This window comes from Pteropus vampyrus, unplaced genomic scaffold (genome assembly GCF_000151845.1).
Source record: "Pteropus vampyrus isolate Shadow unplaced genomic scaffold, Pvam_2.0 Scaffold97, whole genome shotgun sequence".
Classification (NCBI taxonomy): domain Eukaryota; kingdom Metazoa; phylum Chordata; class Mammalia; order Chiroptera; family Pteropodidae; genus Pteropus; species Pteropus vampyrus.
In genome coordinates this window covers 7,890,311-7,909,378 of record NW_011888878.1, presented here as the reverse complement: position 1 = coordinate 7,909,378, position 19,068 = coordinate 7,890,311, and the positions used below count along the sequence as shown (strand labels likewise).

At 45.8% G+C, this 19,068-nt stretch overlaps 1 protein-coding gene and 1 pseudogene across 10 annotated transcripts in view; both read right to left on the bottom strand.

Annotated features, from left to right (window-relative positions):
• Window positions 1-5,415: 5,415 nt before the first annotated feature.
• Window positions 5,416-19,068, bottom strand: part of IQSEC1 (IQ motif and Sec7 domain 1) — a 117,208-nt gene continuing 103,555 nt past the window's right edge. For 6 of the 10 annotated variants that reach the window (XM_011364469.2, XM_011364473.2, XM_023533182.1 and 3 more), the window contains 4 exons: window positions 18,324-18,506; window positions 17,261-17,437; window positions 11,116-11,165; window positions 5,416-9,839 (listed from right to left, as the gene is read on the bottom strand). In XM_011364469.2, the coding sequence (XP_011362771.1) occupies window positions 9,282-9,839; window positions 11,116-11,165; window positions 17,261-17,437; window positions 18,324-18,506 (968 nt within the window). In that variant the 3' untranslated portion in view covers window positions 5,416-9,281. The remainder of the gene's footprint in view (window positions 9,840-11,115; window positions 11,166-17,260; window positions 17,438-18,323; window positions 18,507-19,068) is intronic. The other 4 variants (XM_011364471.2, XM_011364472.2, XM_011364475.2 and 1 more) reach the window with 3 other exon arrangements.
• LOC111742622 lies at window positions 13,472-13,587 on the bottom strand (annotated as a pseudogene).

The following is a 19,068-nucleotide window of genomic DNA, read 5'->3' as shown; positions in this document are numbered from 1 at the left end:
ACATTCTTGTATATTCAAAACCTATTGAAAGCTGCTTTCCTATATTATTGATATCTAAAAGTCAGCTTGGCTAGATATAAAATCCTTGACTCATGGGTTTTCTTTTTGAGTCTCTTTAAAATGTTGTTCCTCTGTTATCTTGATTTGCATGTTATTTTGAGGTACCTGGTACCAATATGATTTTCCTTTCTTTGTAATTGACTTGACTTTATTGCCTGGAGGTCTAGAGAATTTATTTACCATCAAAGTTTATTAATTTTACTAGGACATGTTTCTCATTATAATTCTGGGTTAGTTTTTTTCCCAAGGACATAATGGGACCTTTCAGGATGTAGGCTTAGCTCTTCTTTATCATAGAACATTTTCTTTAATTATAGTTTTACATCTTAGTTCTATTTCATTGTTTTCTTTTCTTCAGGGACTCCAATCATATGTATGCTAGATATTCTTTTCCATCTGCTACACCTCTATTTTCTTTGATCTGTAATACTTCCTTAAGTTTCATTTTTCTTGGATTCTTTTATTTCATCTTCAATGTCCGCTTCCATACTTTCAGTTATATCTATTCTCCTTTGGGGACCTGAGATAATTTTTTATTTTTCTTCATTTTTTTCTGAGTTTAGTGAGCTCCCATTGCACATCTTATTTGTCTATTTTTATTCCGAGTTTCTGATTTGTAGCATTCTTTCATATGTTATTGGTTAATTAAATTTAATTAACAATGAGAATGTTGTTATAATTTCCCCTCTGCTTTTGGCTTTTTATACTGTTTGCATGTGTGTATTTTTATTTGCTAAAAAGTTTTCTCATATTTCTCCTTAAAGTATTTTTGTATGAAAACTTTGTGTTTATTTGTATTGGATTTTCTAGGATCAACAATAGCAAGGATGTTATGGGGAAAGGCTGGTGCTTGGTGATTGGCTTGATTTCTTCGTCCAGTAATATCCTACTTTGTCGATATGGTAACTGCAATTACTTTAATAAAATATATTTTATTTTTATATCTGTCTTCTGATTTTTTGACAGCATCTTGTTTTAATAGGGCCCTTATCTTAGCTGCTTCCTTCTTTCTCTTCAATACCAAATGTCCAAGGGAAATCTTCCTTTTCCTAGGTGCTTCTCTCTTCTCCAGAAGCAGTGCCTTCTGCCACTTCTGGTTCCGTGAACTTTCCAAGTCTTTTGTTTTTTATTCCACCAGGTCTCACTTCTCCTCTCAGCATTTCTCTACTCAGGGTTGGTCTGTTCTTATGGATATGAACTCTAATTGGTGTTATATGTGCCCTATCACCATAAAGACCATGCTATTTCCCCTTTTCCATGAAATCCTCACCTGGATTTATATTCTGGTGTGGGATTTTGTGTCAACTCTGCTAATCTAAGATATTTCCCACTGATCTTTCATTAGAACTCATGGGTTTTGCTCTTTCCCGGTTACACTGTCGGTCTGAAAGTGATTTTATATTTGTTCTTTTTCTAAACAGTTCTTGAAAGATGTGGGAAGAGATTCAATATAGATAGCCTCAATTATCTTGTTTTTATTTTAGAATGCTTTATTCCCTATGAACTCTGTGGAAGATGATGATTAAAGTGCTTTAGTTTCTACCTTCCAGGTTTGAGTGGAACTTCTTTCATATAGAACACCGGTCACATTGTGGAGGAGAGGTGGAATAGGGTTAGGAGTGATAGAAAGGGAAGAAAAGATTTCCCTGAAAGGGCTGTAAAGGGTCATGAAGCTATACATTAGAAATGGGGATAAACAGCCTTCACACCATACCTGCCATCAGCCAGCCAATAAATCTTTATTACAGGTGAAGTGGTCACTGAATTGAATGAACTGAACAGAGATGCATCTTAGGTGACACACAGCTACCCAGAGTTACAAAAATGGTGTCAATGTGCATCTCAGGAACTTACCAAGGTCAGTGGTGCCCAAATTCTCCAGGTCTCAAGTCCTTACCAGAATCACCAAATCTGCTCATTAACTCCATTATTTTCTTCTGTTTGTTCTTCGTTCACCAAAATAACACTATCTGCATGGCAAGTACATCATGGGACACCCATATGATTGGCTATTACGCAGATGTTATACTGTTGAGCCATTCAGAACATCAGAATATACATACAAACTTTTACTAAACTATATGCTGTAGAATGCAAGAGTTCCACAGCTAAATATGTTTGGGAAACAGACTATCTTTCAGAGATTTGCAATGCACATCATTTTTTTAAAAGGCTTTGAGAAGTTCTGCGGTAAGTAAACTGATTTAATTTTGTCTACATCAGCATTTCCTGGATGTTTTTTGATTGTGAAAACTCTTTTTCATGAGGGGTACCAAATAACACTTACAAACCTTTTGGGTAACTGAGAAATATGTGTGAAGAAAAGATAGAGTGGAAGTAGACCAAATACTTTATTATAAGTTTTGGGGTGGTGGGATTATGGGTGATTTCCCCCCCTGCTTTTTATGAATCTATTCATTCCAAATACTCTAAATGTTAAAATGCATTTGATAAAAGCTAAAACACAGTGATTAAAACCCTCCAAGCATTTCCCGAATTATTCCTTCAACAAGGAATGCCAGTAGGACCCAGTCTCTCCCCAGCACTCTGGCCTGTCACTTTCCTAGGTCTCTAATCTCATTTTGAACCTACTTTGTGCTACATGTTGAGGTTACAGCAGCGTGCAAGAACAGTCACTGTCCTGACCTTGTGACATGTACTGTAACTAAATTATCACACTTTTGAATATCTAACCACAGGGAATAGATTTCAGAGGCGGTAATGGTCAAGCTAAAGTTTGATTGGTGAAATAAGAGCTAATGAACACAGATGCAAGGAAAAGCAACCTCACTCTGGAGGAGGAGTTACACTTGCACAGGCCCAGTGACAGGAGGCAACAGTTTTTCTGGGGATCTGAAAGTATCATGTAGCTAGAGTGCAAGAGGTAAATGAGAGAAAGTGATAGGCATGGGCCAGATCATGCAGGCCTCATGAAAGCCACGTTAAGGATCTAACTTTTTTTTTTTTTAATCATAAGGGGAATAGGAAGCCATTGACATCGCTTTAAACAGGTTGCACCTTAAAATGATTCCTCTGATGCCATGTGGATAATAGATTTGAAGGACCCACTGTGGTAGCCAGGAGACCAGTTAGGGAGTTCTAGTCTAGGTGAGACAGCTAATGGCCCAGCGTAGGGTGAGGAATTTGAAGAAATAGACTCAAGAAAATGTAGGACTTAACAATCAAAAGGGCTCGGTGACAATGGATTTGGAGAGTCAAGGACAGGGGTAAAGAACAATTCGTAAGTTCTGATTTATACAACTCTGTGGCGATGCCATTTGCCAAAGTAGGGAACATAGTGAAGGCTCCAGTGTGTGTGTGTATGTGTGTTTGTGTGTGTGTGATCATAAATTTGGTCATGGAGATAATGAGTTTCAAGCACTACTGATAGATCCAAGTAAATATGAGTGTTCAGAGTAGAGGTCTGTGCTGGAGATTCAAATTTAGAAGCTATCGGTATGTAGGAAGTAGACTGAAACTGTGGGCCTGTATGAAATTGCCTATAAATAAGTAAAGGAAGAGAGCTTGGATTTGATCCTCAAATTAACACTTATCAGCTTCATGGAGGAGTATTAGCTGCAAAGAAGACAGTGAAGGCATCCCTAGAGAGGAAGAAGAGAGTGTGGAATCAAAGATGCCAAGGAAGTAGTGTTTCAGGAAGGAATGAGGAAGAGTATCAAAAGCTGCTGAGAGGTCAAGTAACACAAAGGCTATAAATGTAGAGCGGGGGGAAGGAAAGTCAGTGACCATGAACCATGCTTGCAGAATTTTGACTGTGTCATGTATGTTCCCAATTAGACTTCTTAATATCAAGGCTAGCAAAACGCTGAGCAAAAACGTTTCCATAAATTTTTCGTAAGAATGATTTACACACACTAAGATCAGTCAGTGGTTTTGCTGTGACTCCTCCTCCCCCTTCCAACCATCATTTTCAGATGCATTTTGACAAGACCAGTCCTGTGCTGGTCACTGGAAACAGTGGATCAGATGCACCCTTTGCTCCCAAGGAGCTCACCATCTGGTCGGGGAGAAAAGCACAAAACGCAGAGAATCATCACATCAAAGCACTGGCTTAGTGGTTTACCTACATCAAGCAGCTAGTGGCATGGTCTCAGGAACTGTAGACTCAAACAGTGAAGCAAAGCTAAGTATTTCAGGGAATTTTAGTAACCAGCTTCATCTCTTGACGAACCCCTGAAAGGCCTGGGAAAGAGATGGCCACCCAGGTGCAGAAATCTGAGAACATCTTTTGATCTAAATTTACTTCTTTATGAAGGGTGGGCCTTTTGGTCAGCTAATTTTGGTCACAAAAGTTAACCTTTTTTGTTTTCCACAAATTAGATCTACTGGTTTTACTTTATAATACATACTAAAGTTTTTTAATTAGTTTCAAATATACAGCACATTGGTTAGATATTTATATAGTTTATAAAATGTTCCCCCTAATTGCTCCTTCTCTCCTCTGGTTTTCCACCTAGCCAATATATTAATGCTAACTACATTCCCTATGCCATGACTCCCGATCCCCATGACCATCTATCAACTACTTATTTGTATTTCTTTAACCCTTCACTCCTTTCTCCCAGCCCACCAACCCTTCCCCTCTGTCCATCACCAAATTGTCCACTGTATTTGTGAGTCTGCTTTTGATTAGCTCTTTTTGTTCCGTAGATTCTGCATATAAATGAAATCATATATCTTTCTCTGACTTATTTCACTCAGCATAAGAATCTCTAGGTACATCAATATTGTTGCAAATGGTAGGATTTCATTTTTTTAATGGCTCAGTAATATTCCATTGTATATATGAACCATAACTTCTTTACCCAATAATACATACTAAAATTTTAAGGCAGCATTCTCTAGAACTGAATTTGGTTCCAGGAAAGGAGAAACAGTACAAGTCAATCATGTTCTCACAGAACTCTTCCAGTAGAATCAGAATTCACCTTCCTGGCTTTTGCACATCACATTAACCAACATGGGAAAATGGGCAGCTTTGACCTCATAAAGTAATCTCTCTCCAAACATTTGGGGACTGGGCCATTGGCGTTTCTTCTCTCAATATGTCTACCTCAACGCTTCATAGGATCTCTAACTTGATGAAAGCACTAAAATTTGTTGAAAGTTACTAGAAATTATAAATACTTTTGACATCTTCAATCAGAGCTGAAGTTGTGATATGCACCTTTATCTTAAGTTTTTGTTCAACATGCTCAAATTAAGTCAGGCCAATCTCTTCCAGGAAACTTAATACCCACAGTCATGACAAAGAATGGACAAACTTGTAAGCTGAAGATCTCTCTGTGGCTAGTAAGGAAACTTTTGAACTTTGCAGAAAAAGAAAGAACCCAAGAATTTTAAAGGATTTATTTGATTTCTCCACATGATCACAGCTATGATATTACATCAATAGAGTCTGTTATTACTCACAAACAGAATGCATATTAAAACAAAACACTCCTTTCCTCCCCAAAGTTACATAATGGGTGCCGGACTTCTTGTGAGCGAGGTGTCTGTTGAAGTCTTTGAACCGTCTGCATTCAAGACCTGATTCTAATTGTTTAAAACAACTTGAAGGTGAATGACAGTTCTCAAGAGGAGACGGAAACTGCACGTGACCTCAGTGACAGAACAGTGAAACTAACATGCACATGAGCTACAAGATATCTCAAGCAGGCTCCTCCTGCTTGTCGCTTTTTACCACCCCCACTTCACACTGATTCATTATGCAATTTATTTCCTTGATTATTGTTGTTATTTAAAATACGTACAAAATTACTTGTTTTTTAGGCAGGAAGGATGATGATATTTTACAAAGAAACTGTAAGATGCATGCTTATCTGTAGAGACGTAGCTTCATATGGAATGCTGAGTCAACACTTAGGGTCATGTTTAAATAATCTGCTGTTTTTTCAGCTCATTTTAAAGAAAAACGAGGCTTCTGCTGCATGCAGCGCATGATGGAAAAATCGCTCTATACTGGATAATTGAAGACATTTTTAAGCAAGATGTGCACATCATATTAGGATGAACTTTATTTTTTACATTGTTGTACAATTCATTCATAAACTTAAAAAATACAAATACATGATTTAATTGTTGTCCCAGAAAAGACTTTTGTGATACTACCAGCTGTTTCCTCGAATAGTCTCCTATTCCTGTCAGAAATTATGTATTTGAAATAATTTGTGCGACTTGAGAAAAATGTCCCAAGTGTGTCCTGACAGTAAGAAAGGATAACGTAAACATCCTGGTGGCACTCAGCCTCCTGCCTCCTGGAGGGGCGGGTAGGGAGGCTCTGTGAATTATAGGTCCCTACAGCTGTGACTCTGACAGGTTGGGATCTAGAGAGAACAGTCCCACTAAAGCAACATGGGGGACACCAGTTTATCAGAAGTTTTTGCTTCCCAAATAAGATTTGGGCAATGTGGCTCCAGATTCCTCATTGGAACTATGTATTTCTGGAAACATTTCTCATGACAGATTTGTAAATAAAACACATAGAAACCTCATTGACCTGATCCCAATACACTGTATGTAAAGTTGGAAAAATGGGGAGAAACTAAATTTGTTCAAGAAGCTGGTCCTGGGGCATCCTGACAAAACTTTAGGGCACACCAATGACAGTGTTGGAGGTGAGAGTTCTGAACAGCCCTCAGAGCATGAAGGACACAATGCAGAGAAAGCCCCTCCCACTGGCCCCCATCAATGAATTGTTTTTGTTTCTCACTAATATTTACCTCTTCAGAAAGGGTGACCAAAACCGACTGTATCTTTTCTGGAACAACCTAGATTTTACATTTGGACTCTACCATTGGTACAGAAGGGTGAAGAAAAGCCAGACATTTAATAAGTTATCATTTTACTTCAACTATTTGTCAACAGTAACACTGTTATATTTTGGAAATACACAATAAACAGATGTGGCCTCACACAACCAACACTGATGACACGGTATAATTTGACTTCTTGTCAGAAAAACATCCTTTAAACTAAACAAAAGAGAATGTGAATGCCTTGGGGAGCCTGGCTCTGAAGGAAAAACAAAGAATTCAGGAGTCAATGCAACCGGGGAGCCTCCTATCAGCAGTGCCTGGCCCAAATCAGGCACTCCTGTGCTTTTTATTTCCCTTTCTGAGCAGATGCCCAAGAGAGACATGCTACACCGACGGGAAGATAAAGGCAGACAAGGTTAAAGTCACACTTCTTTTTTAAAAAGGCTAAACTCTAGATCGCTGTATTTGCTCTCTGTGGAGAAACAAAGTGCTCAGTTTGCAGATTTGCTGGTATGGTGACCTCAATGATATGACAAAGGGGTGGGTGGGGAGGGAAATGGACAGAACCCTCAGCCAGCTGGCCAGGGTGGGTTCCCTTCTGTTGTCTGCCGTCTGGCCACAGCTTGCCACGCCTTCCACGGAGCATGGAGCCCCCATGGCTCACAGTCCTGCGTTAGCTTCGCCCTTTCTGAAAGGGCTCTTCGCCTGGGCAGGTGCCGTGGGGCAGTCCTCGGGTCCCATGGCTTAGGAGCACAGCACTGGTGGCTGCAGTGGCTCGAAAGGCTGAAACTACAAAGTATGGCCCATGGGTGACTCAAGCACAGAACCGGACGCATGCAGCGCCCGGCCCCAGGGGAGTGGATGGTGTCACCACAACACGGAAGCGACAAGAGCACAGCTGAGAGTCATGTGATGCCCTGGAAGCTAACTGGATCATGAGAAGGCAGCAGGGGCTTCACTGGCGAGGGCTGGGCACTTGTCAGCTGAGGTCAGATGGGCCACGGTGATGACACGAGGGTTGTGCTAGCACATGGCTATATGGAATTACAATGATCACGGCTACCACTCAGAAAACAAAACGGGAAACACACACACCGCCCTGGGTTACTAAACACTAGAATCAGTCTGCAGGTTTGACAGAGGTTCCTAGTGGAACCATGCTCAGGGGCTCCTGCCTGCTGCAGCTGGAAACAGGATGAGGAAGTTATGGTTCTAGGGAGACAAAGATGAGAGTTGGTCATTTTCATTTTGGAGATGATACGTCTGCGGTATATGGGTGCCTCTCTGAGAGGACTCTGAATGAGTGTGCATCAAATCAAGTGCATACAAAAGAAATATGGATCATGGAAATTCACAGTTATCACAGCCATTAAAGTGTCTATGAATCTGCGTAACTAATATTCTAAGACAACTAGTTCTTAACTAGTCGTCCTGAGTTGCTACTATAGTTTACTGCATTTTATCTATTTGCTTACCTGAAATAACAGAGCAGTTATAATACTGATTACTTATGATAATATTCTGTTAATAAAATAAGGATTTATACAAAGCCATTTTGGACTTTTTAAACAGTTAGATGCTATGTTACTTGGCACAGTTAGTAATGATTGCGTAAAGATTTTAGTCAGTCCTAGAGGGACTTCTCTTCTTTTTACGAAAATATGGATGTATCTGACTTTGTTCCTAGCATTTAGTTTTTGGTCTACTTTCTCGCACATTCATCTAGGTATTGTTTTCCTATTAGGTAAGTAGAGCTCTTTGTAAAGTCTACACTGCTAATTTTGTGGATTGAAACATTTGCCTTTCACACACAAATACTACCTATACAGTGTGTGTATGTGTGTGTGTGTGTGTGTGTGTGTGTGTGTGTGTGTGTGTGTGTATATATATTTATTTATTTATTTATTTATTTATTTATTTATTTATATATTTATATCATATAAAGTTTACTTACGTATTTTCATCAACCATATCAGGTCTACTTAATTTTTTGCCCATTGTCAATAAAAGAGCAATAATGCAGCAAATTTTGGGTTGTTTTGTTCTGTCTCTGGTTTTTTGTGTCTCGTTTCTTCTTTTTCTAGGCTGGGTATTCATATGCATGTATAATTAGGGAGCAGAGAGCTGAAGGCTGCAGTGGGGTACAGGGCAGTTCAACATCTACTTGGCTGGAGGCACCATTTCAAGGCTGATGGTGGCTGAGGACCACCCCTTGGGTTGAGGTGGATGGAACCTGGGGTGCCAATGCTAAATCAAATCAGGAGCTTTGTTCCCTATGACACAAGCCCATGGGCTCAAGGGGTTCCATCCAGGCTGTGGGGGAGCAGGGCAGGAAGATGAAAACATAAGTGTTCTGGGTCTGGTCTGAGGCTGGCTGCCCCAGGCATGCCTCTGTGTGGTGTGCACTTATTCCAGGAAGTCTGGCCCCCATCCCGCAGCTGTCTACACAATTGTGCTGATGCCGCTGGGTTTGGCCTTGCTGCTGGTGGCGGGCGGTGGGGCAAGGGGCTGCCCATGGTGGTGTGCTGTGTGGCCTGTGTGGCCAGGGTGGCCAGTGTGGGCTGAGGGCAGCAGTGGGTGCCCGTGTGAGTGGGCCCCATAAGATGGGTGCCCCCCGTGGGGGCCATGGTGGTACTGGTGTGCATGCTGGACGTGCTGAGGGGGGTGGTAGTGGTGGTGGTGGTGGTAGGGGGGCGGGTTCTGCTGCATGTGGCAGTACTGGGTATGGTGCCCATGCATCTGGGCCTGTGGAGGGCCTTCTGCCAGCCCTTGGTGATGGCCAGCCATGGAGTGCTGTGGGTGGGGCAGGCTCGGTGGGTGTGGGGGTGGTTGGGGAGGAGCTGAGGGCAGGTGAGCCTGAGGAGGGGGCTTCCCTCTCTTACTCCCAAATAAGGAGCCCAGGAGGGAGGATGAATTAGGCATAGTCTGGTGTGGGCGAGATGGACACTCTCGTGTTGATGTAGCTCTCCGGCGCATGTGAGGACTGCTAATGATGGACCCCTAAAAAGGAAATTCATAGAAATCAAAATTAAAAGATCTTAAAGCACTTATGTCAGAATGATTTTTTTAAAAAAATGTAAAAAGTTCACCCACTGACTGCTAAGCCTTAGTTCAACTCACTGGCCACAGAGGATAGGGCTGGGTGAAGTTGGACTCTGGTGCCACCTCCTCTCAAGCTACTGTGGCAGGTCAGTTGTGGGGGGAGGGGGGGGCATGGAGGGACATTCAGTAGCCTTCCAGTGAGAAAAGTGGGAGGTAGGACAGGAGAGGAGAGACTCCTTTCTGGTCAACCGTAGTAGCAGCACAAGTTTAGGCTCTCATCCTGACAAGCACCCTGCCACGGTGGGCAGCCTGAGCTTTCAGACCAGAACAATTTATTTGGTGATGTCTGTGAGTGGTGTGTGCTGAGGAAAGTGGGGCAGGCTAGTGTGCATGAGGAGAAACACCATTCCTGCTGAAATCACACCCTCAGCTCTCCTGGGTCCTCTCAATGGGTCTAAGGACATTTGCTCAGCCTGTGTGGGTCCCAAGGTTTCTGAGAAGGTAGTGGAGGAACAGAAGGGGCTCGGGAAACCTTGTTCTGGGGGTGGTGGACTGCCTAGGCATCTCACTGCAGCTACCTACTGCAAACCAAACAAGAAAAAAGAAACAAAAAGATCTGCAAGCTGAGGTTAAGATGTGAACAGTAATATAGAGATGGTTGGAGAATGAATGAAATCTCATGAAATCCAGTTTTTCTTTCTCTCACAGCTCTCCTCCTCCCCCAATTTAGCTAAGCAATTCCATGGTACCCTGACTATAAACACACAGCAGTCGAAACTCCAGGAAGGAAGCGATGGGGGTGGCGGAGCATGGAAGTCCAGAAATTGGCAAAACCCCTAGAGCAAGGCTGGAGGGTGCTTAGCAACTGCTGCTTCCCACCCAAGAGCAGTGCTTATTGGGGGGAACCCGGGGGAAATGCCTGGAAGCTGGGGATGTTAACCATGCTCTGGGACCAGAAGGTACAGGGGTTAAATGGGAACAAAACAAAATCCAAAACTATCCCCACCATTCCAGCCCAAACAAGCGGTGAGAGGCACGGGAGATTCTAGGCAGAGAGGAAGCTGGCATGCATTGGGCTGAGGCAGGTTGGGAGGGGGAGTGCGGGGAGCACATGTCTGTGCCTCTGTGCAGTAAGGAGAAGAGCAAAAAACAATAAACAAAGACAATAGATATAAACCAAGGATTGGGGAGGCAACACATGACAGCCAGCTGAACGTAGGTGCTTCCTACTTACTTCCACATTGCTCTCTAGCGATCCCGCACTGCTGCGACGCCCTCGCTTCCCTGCCCAGAACATGCAATACCAGAGGTTAGACGCAGACATGAGGCCGGGGCACTGTGCCACTACCACCACCAGGCTCAGGTATGGGGCCCACTAGCTGGGTGTGAGCGGTGGGGAGCTGGCAGCAGGACAGTATGAGTTTTAAAAAAAAGGGAGGGGGGGGATTTAAAAGACAGGAAAAAAAATCTTTTCAACCAGCCCCAACTTTATAACCCTTCTCTTGGGCTGGCAGACTGTGGGGAGGGCCCCCAGGAGGCTTAGGTGGGTATACAAGTGTGACCTGAAGCCCCATACTCAGGTTGGCCTCAGCAAGCTGCTAACAGGCGTCAGGGGTAAAGACAACTTCTCCAACAGCTAAAAACAAACAAAATGTGATTCTGCATGGGTCTGGCTTCCAATGGATTTCATATATGTATGGTACGTATCTGCATATACATACATACTTAATAGCTCCCCCTTCCAGGAAAGGTGGGCCTAATGGTTAGGAGAAAACTAAACTTTGCATCCTTTTTTTCCTGGATAGATTAAAGATACTGCTGGCTCTGGGGCTGAATGTTTGGTTTGTGCAGGGCCCTAGCTGGGGCCAAGAGATAGGGTCCAGTGCTGCTGGGAAGGAACCGGAGTCCTGCTTCTTTCTCTGTGGTGGGCACCACCCACTAAGGATGCCACAAGCATTCTTTCAGCTCTCACTTTCAATGGCTTTTTATGTCCCCAGTGCATGGGACATGGTAGGCTATGTTAGAGGGAGGCTGAGTCTTTCTCTTGGTTTGGGATGTCCAGGGGCTACTCTGGCCTCCACAATCCCTCAGGAGGACCCCTCTGTGAATTCCTGCAAGACATCTAGGCTGGCAGGAAGAAAGGTGCTCAAGCTTAGGGACCCAGCCTCCATGTTCAAGCTCTGGGAACGCAAATGGGAAGCAGGACACAGAGAAGGGGCCTCCCACTTGATATTCTCTAGGCTTCCTTCCATCTCTGCAGCCCTGGCCATGAGCTAAGTACCACAGTTGTTCTGGGTCAAACCCCAGGTGCCCCTCTGTTCATGCCAAGGGGGAGACAGGCTCTGGCCAATGATCTGACCAGCTCAATCCCTACAGTGAGCAGGGTTCACCTACAGATCTGCCTGTCTATCTCTAAGGCTAGAAATTTTGGCCATATTCCCTTCTGAGCTGGACCTAGGCCAGACCCAGGGGAGCTTGGAAGACAGGAGAGATTGCCATGTGCCTCTCTGTGGCCTACAGCCTAGGCCCACATTGGGTAGAGAGGGTGTGCCTATGGGTCCTTTGGGCCTCATGGAGGTGCCTAAGTATTCCAGGCCATGCCCAGGACAGGGTCTTGGTCCTAGGCAGGCCACGATAGGCTCAGGAGAGATCTAGTCCCTTTTGCCTTGCCTGCTGACTACTGTCCCCCTCCCCACCAACAGCCTGAATTCCAACTAGGAGCCTGAGATCTAAAGAAGGCCTTGCTGGACTCTGGCATGTGTGAGAGAACCTCCAGTTGCTGAAGACCCAGGTGAACCAGGCACAACCTGGCCCTTATTCTCAGCCAGAAGAAAGATGAGGGTCCCATTTCCTCATCTTTCAGCTGGTGTGAGAAAAGAGGCTGACCTTCTTCCCTTTCTCCCTTCTGTCCCAACACAGTGGACCAGGGACATGAAGCAGAATGAGTCCAGCCTCCCAGAAGGAGGCTCTTTGGCCGGGGAGGTGACCCCATGTGGCACTCCTTTGACTCTTCAGTTTCTGCATCTGTGAAATGGGCGTGTCATCTGTGCCTCCCCTCCTAGGCTGGCCACAAACATCAAACACTCAGAATATTGTGGCACCGTGTGGAGAAAAGGTCAGATCTCTGTTGTCTTTGGGAATTTAAATCCACTCTCTGGCCTCTCTAAGGGGTAAAAACCAGGGACAGAGGAGAAAGCCTGCCTCACCAGTGCCCAGTAGTGCCTTCCAGCCAGCTTATATCTTCCAATGAGAGTAAGGCCAGGCTTGGAGTTAGGTTTGGGACTTCATATGGTGCTGACTTGGAGCTGAACAAATACCCCTACCCCTCTTCCTCCTCCTGCCCAACGTGGGGCAAGACTTAGGAGAGCTTTAACTTGGATGTCTTTGAGTGATGCTGAATTTCTTAGAACTTATCTTCTCTACTTCTCGGATCAGCATGAGATGTGGGGTGTGCCTATAAGAGCTTTCTGCACTTTAGTCTCAGAGACCCCACTCACAGACACATCCACAGACACTTGCACACTACAGACCTATATCTAGGCATGTGCACATGTGCACACACTATTTATTATTATTATTATTATTATTTATGCCTACAGCACCTGGTCTTCTTAGGTGGTCTCCCATCCAAATACTAACCAGGCCCGACCCTGCTTAGCTTCCGAGATCAGACATTGGGCTTGTTTAGGGTGGCATAGCCGTAGACCATGGACTGTGGCTCCACTGGGGCGTGAACCCAGGACCTTCTGCATGTAAAGCAGATGTGATAACCGCTACACTATGGAACCACATCCCACACTATCTATAATAGAAGTAAAATATGCCAGAACAGTGGCTCATGCCACGTGCCCACACTACCCCTCACCTGCATTGTTTACAGGTACCTTCTCCTTCTCTCAGGATCCTGCACTAGCCTTAGGTGAGCCTACCCCAGTACCTCTCCTAGAGCCAAATCAGGCCCTACCAGCCCAGCCACAGCTGTGATCAGAATCATGTCTGGAAGGGGCTCCTAGCATGGCTCTTTAGAGCCTTTCTCTGACTCTTAAAAGTCAGGACAGGATGCAAGCAGGGCTCTCTGCCCAGAGGTTTTGCCCTGTGGCCCTTACCAATGCTAAAGGCCAAGCATAATTAGTGACAACAGCTACACAAACTGTGGGGCAGGCCCTGCCCTAAATGCTTGGCATGCATCGACTCTCTTACAGAGATTCTTGGAGGAAAGTAGAAGTCCCTATGTTGCAGCTGGGGAAACTGAGGCCCAGAGATGTAACTTAGCCAGGTGCTGATAGCTAATGACCAGCAGGCAGAGAGGGGAGAAGATCTTATCAGCATAACTCTGGAATCAGTGTGCTGTACATCCTCTGCTGGGCTCTGCTTGGGTGGCCATCTCAAGTGTACCCCTGAGCATGGCCCCTGTCCCAAGAGAGGTAGCCACAAGCCATTTTGTGTGCAGAGTACCTGTCTTGGGACAGCAGGTGCTGCTTTGGAAACTGGTCACCCATAGCTGCCAAGTCTCCCCAGACCGGGCTGCCCTGGTGCAGGACACAGTAGGTCTCCAGCTGTTTCTGGGACAATGATGGGTTCAGGAAAGAGATATCCCCATGGGGACTGGTATTGGGCAGCTCAGCCAGGGAGAGACAGGATGACCTTGGGGGCCCACAGATAGTGTCCACTATGACTTGACTGATCTGGGGCAGCGGCTAAGTAAGGCTCAGTCACACCTGTATCCATGGTCCTTGCTAGTCCTGATCTCAGGCCAACAGAGCTCTGGTACCACTGAAATGAGTACAGGGCCCTAGATGCAGGAAGACCATGTGGAGAGACATGTAGTGAGGCCTCACAGCTCAGTAGGAAGCTGGAGCTTACTCAGGCCCCTTCCTCTACTTCTCAGAATGTCAGGGGCTCCTGGAGGTATCTGCTACCAGGCTTCTTCCTAGGCCATGACTGCCTACTGGGTCCCCAAGGTTCATGGAGGACTGAGGACAATTTCCTGGTGTGTTTTCTCCTGGAGGGATGTATGAGTGCAGATCTGGGGCAGTTGCTCTGGGAGTGATGACTTGCCAAGCACTGAGCATCTTCTCGACAAGCTCATCTCAGTGAAAGTCATGGTAGGTGGGATTGATGTTGCCTCTGGAGAGCTTTGCCCCAACTTAGTCCAGAGCACCTAATTCCGCACCTTCAGCTGCCGAGTCCAGCATCTTCTGAAAAGGCTACTGACATTGGAGTGTCTCCCTCTGGAAGCCACAGGTGTCCTGTACACAGTCTGGGGCCTTGGCAGCTACCAGAACTCAAAGACCCACCTCATCTCACTCTCTAACCTTCCTGGGGGTAGGGGATTTTCTTTCCTGGGGATTCTTTTCAGTGTGGCTTTGGTCCCTGAGAGGACATAATCTCTAGAGTCCTTCTCAGCTCAGAATCCCCAAGTGACAGTGGCAATAGAAATAATAAATGGAAATCAGCCAAACCCTGGAGTTCCATCCCTCACATGGCCATATGCCTGGGCGTGTGGCTCTGTCTGACCCCCTAAGCTCTCTCAGAGAGTGGACCACTGAGGTCCTGACTACCAGGACCGTACTGAGTGTGTCTGGACATGCTGAAAACTTCAGTTCTAACAGAGCCACTGCTACATGAGGAGGTTAGACAGGGCCCCCAGCCCTCCAGATAACAGAGGCCAGAGCCTGCTCCACTGCACAAACTCAAACACAGGCCCCATGCTCCCAGCCTGCAGAGGCTCATGGCAGTACTGTTATGTTTAGCTGAGTTTAACAAGCCACAGGGAAAACCAATGCTTCTCAACCAAGGGTGACTTTGCTCTCTAGACAATATCTGGCAATTTCTGGAGACATTACTAATTGTCATGAATGGAAGACAGAGGCCAAGGATGCTGCTGAACTTCCCGCTCAGGACAGTCCCCACAGCAAGGAATTATTAGGCACAAAATGTCAATGGGACTGGGGTTGAGAAACCCTGGGTTAAGCCTCATGTTGGCAATGGATTTCTGATTTTCACTATGAAGGAAAAAAAAAATGACAAGACAAAAAAAAAATAAAAAGGAAAAAATCCAAATTAAAAAAAAAAAGAAAAAAAAAGAAAGAAAGAAAAAAGAAAAAAATTCTGGGAAATGAATAAGCCAAACAAAGAGAGGCAGAGCTGCTGGCAAGGCAGGTACAAGATGGGGACATAAGTAGGCTCTCTTACATGGGCCCAGAGCTGGCCACTTGGTGATACCTGAGGCAGGGGAGATAGGCAAGCCCCTAGGTGGGAAGGGGACTGCTGGGCCACTGGAGAGAAGCCTGATCTCGACCCAATAGGGTCTCCCCCAATAAATCAGGGGTTCCTGGGGCCAGGACACCTGGGGCCTCAAGGCAGGTAGAGCCCAGAGTCCTGGGAGCCTACAGTACTGGGCATAGCCCCATGCCCACTGTGCAACAATGCACTGCAACCCCTGCTTCACCACAGGCCCTGAGCCTCTTCCTGGGATAAAATGACCAGGTATACACAACTAGCGGAAGACTGAGGGGTTGCCAGGGTGCATTCCCTCACTCCACAGCTTCTCTGACAGAGCCAGCAGGCAAAGCAGGCTGGAGCAGAGCTCACAGATAGTCAGTTAGGTCTGCTCCCGTACCTCCCTCCTTCACCTGTACAGTTGATGGCAGAAGCCCGCAGCACCCTGATGCTCCAGGTGTACCCTGCCTCTGCCCTGAGAAATCTGGGAGGCTTGAGGTGTGCTACTTGCTTGGGGGTTAAGAAACTGGAAGCAAATTAAACACGCAGAAACACACACAAATTAAACACACAAAGAACAACAAAACTCAGTTTCCACCAGGGCTTTCTCGACTCCCAGGGCTGAATAGAGTCCCTGGAACCGATTCTGGGCTGAACGGAGGCCTGGGTTTCCCATGAAAGGAGACCTCTGGGGAAAAAGCAAGACCAGGGACAGTGGGAGTGGGGGTTTCCAGACACAGTTTAGAGGGCTTTACTCTATTTCATTCATCAGCATAAAACACAAGGATGCAGCAGCACAGAGTAAATGGGACACATCCATCAGTGGGCCTAGCTCACTCTTCGCGAAAGCAATTTTCAGAAAATAAAAGAATAAATAAAACCTCTAGAAGAAAGAATGAATGGGGGTAACCTTCCTGCCATTCTGCCTTTGACAATCGGTCCTGTTCTCTTTTGCCTTTTCGGGATGTCCTCTCTGTTTGGTCATATGATACTATGATTTGGGGGTGGTTGTAAGGAACCCAATAGTCTGAGCCCTCTATTGCTGGCCACCACCGCGGTCCCTTTCCGGCACAGAATTCATGCCCCAACTGCTGGCATGCCTGGTCTGAGTCCTGCATCCATTAGGCTAGGAAGGTGGTCCTAGGCCCAGCTTTTACCTGCTTCCGAGAGGTCCCTCAGGGAGCTGCTGAGGGCGCTGCGCTTGAGGCCCTCACTGCTGGCATAGCTGTCATCCAGGCAGGCCCGGTTCAGCGTCCCGTTGCCCGACTCCTTTTTGAGACTGGAGCACTGGGACATGCTGGGCCGCACAACGCCTTTCTGCTTCTCAAGCTCCGCTGAAATAGAGGGGCAAGGGCTCAGTGAGAGAAGCATGTTTAGCCAGGAGAGGGCAGCAGGGAGTGGGATGGCAGACAGAGCCAGGACCTATGCCAGGAGGAAATGCAGAAAACCACCATCCTCTGTTCAAGGTTGGCACTGTACTGAGTCTCCATCTGCTTGGAATGGGGGAAACGTAAGGAGCATGGTTGTCTTAGGAAAAAGAAGATGTAATGGCTGGCTATCTTCAATAAAAGGGAGCCAAAAGGAGACCCCAGAAAGGAGGTTGGAGAGGTCAGAGTGCTTTGTAATCCACAGGAAACACAGTTACTTTCTAGGCTTGAGGGTCAGAGGAGACAGAGTTGCCTGGGTTTGGAGATGAGCAAGAGTTAACTGGCCTTGCATGGAGGTGCCAGAGGGAGAAACACCTGAGCCTCCTGGCAGTGAAGCTTGGAGCCAGGAGAGGCAAGGGTTATAATGGGCTCTAACAGAACCCAGGTGATGGGCTTGGCTGTAACCTCATCAATCTGTAGGGCCCTGATTTGGAAGGCAAATAAATAATGACACTGAAGTGCAAAGAGCTCAGCTCCAGGAGTTTTTGTCTCATGGGGTTGCCAGGGACCTGTACTTAGAGCATGCGACGTGGTATCACAAGCAGGATGGGCCTGGGTCTCTGAAGCCCTGGCTCTCACCAGGAGGCCTCTGCCATCCCCTTCCCTCTCTGTATCATCTCCTGTGACCTTGGCATATGGGCTGCTGGTCACATGGCTGTGGGAAGACCTGAAAAGACTGGTGAATCTCATTTCTGCGGGCTCTCAGAGTTACTGCCACCATATAGAAGCCAACGCCTGTGTCCGAAAGATGCCAAGGTCATGGCTCTTCCTCCCCAGGAGGTCTGCAACTTACATTCTATTCTGTGCTTCTCCATCTCCTGCACCTCCGCGATGGACTCCCGTAGGTCATCAGTGAATTTCTTTCGGTCTTGAGGATTGGGAGCATTAAAGTTTATTAATACTTTTATGTCGGTTCCAGGGACTGCAGACGTGAGCCGGATGCCATTGGGGTAGTCTGCAAAGAAAAAGGAGTAGCCTACAAAGTGTGAGTGTCCTAGGCAGCAGCCAGTTCCCTTCCAAAATCCCAGGGCTCCCATGACCCACTCACACCCAAAGAAGGCCTTCCAATTGTACCTAAGAATGAATCCTGACCAAGCACTTCCTCTGTGCCAGGAATGCTTTACAGGTATCTAATGCTGTGAGGCAGGCACTGGCAACACCTATTTTATAGACAAAGGGAACGTAGCCCAAAGAGGTTAAGCAGCCAGGCCACACAGCTACTAACTGCAAGAGCTAGGATTTGAACCCTGGCTGTCAGCTCCAGGGCTCAGCCCTGGACCTGTACAGTCCCTCCAGTATTACCTTCAACTGTTTGGCCATATTTGCATATCATCTATGCCATTTACTTCATGCTTTCTTATCAATATTTTATTTAAATAAATTCACTCTGCCCTAAATTAAAAAATCTTATCACCTGCAAGAAATAACAGTAAAAGTAAATTCAATGAGCACTATGTATAAGGTTATTAAATTCTTCCTAATTATTGCTGCTTATTAGACAAAGAGAGCATAGGAGAAGCCACCCTGGGCTTCTGTCA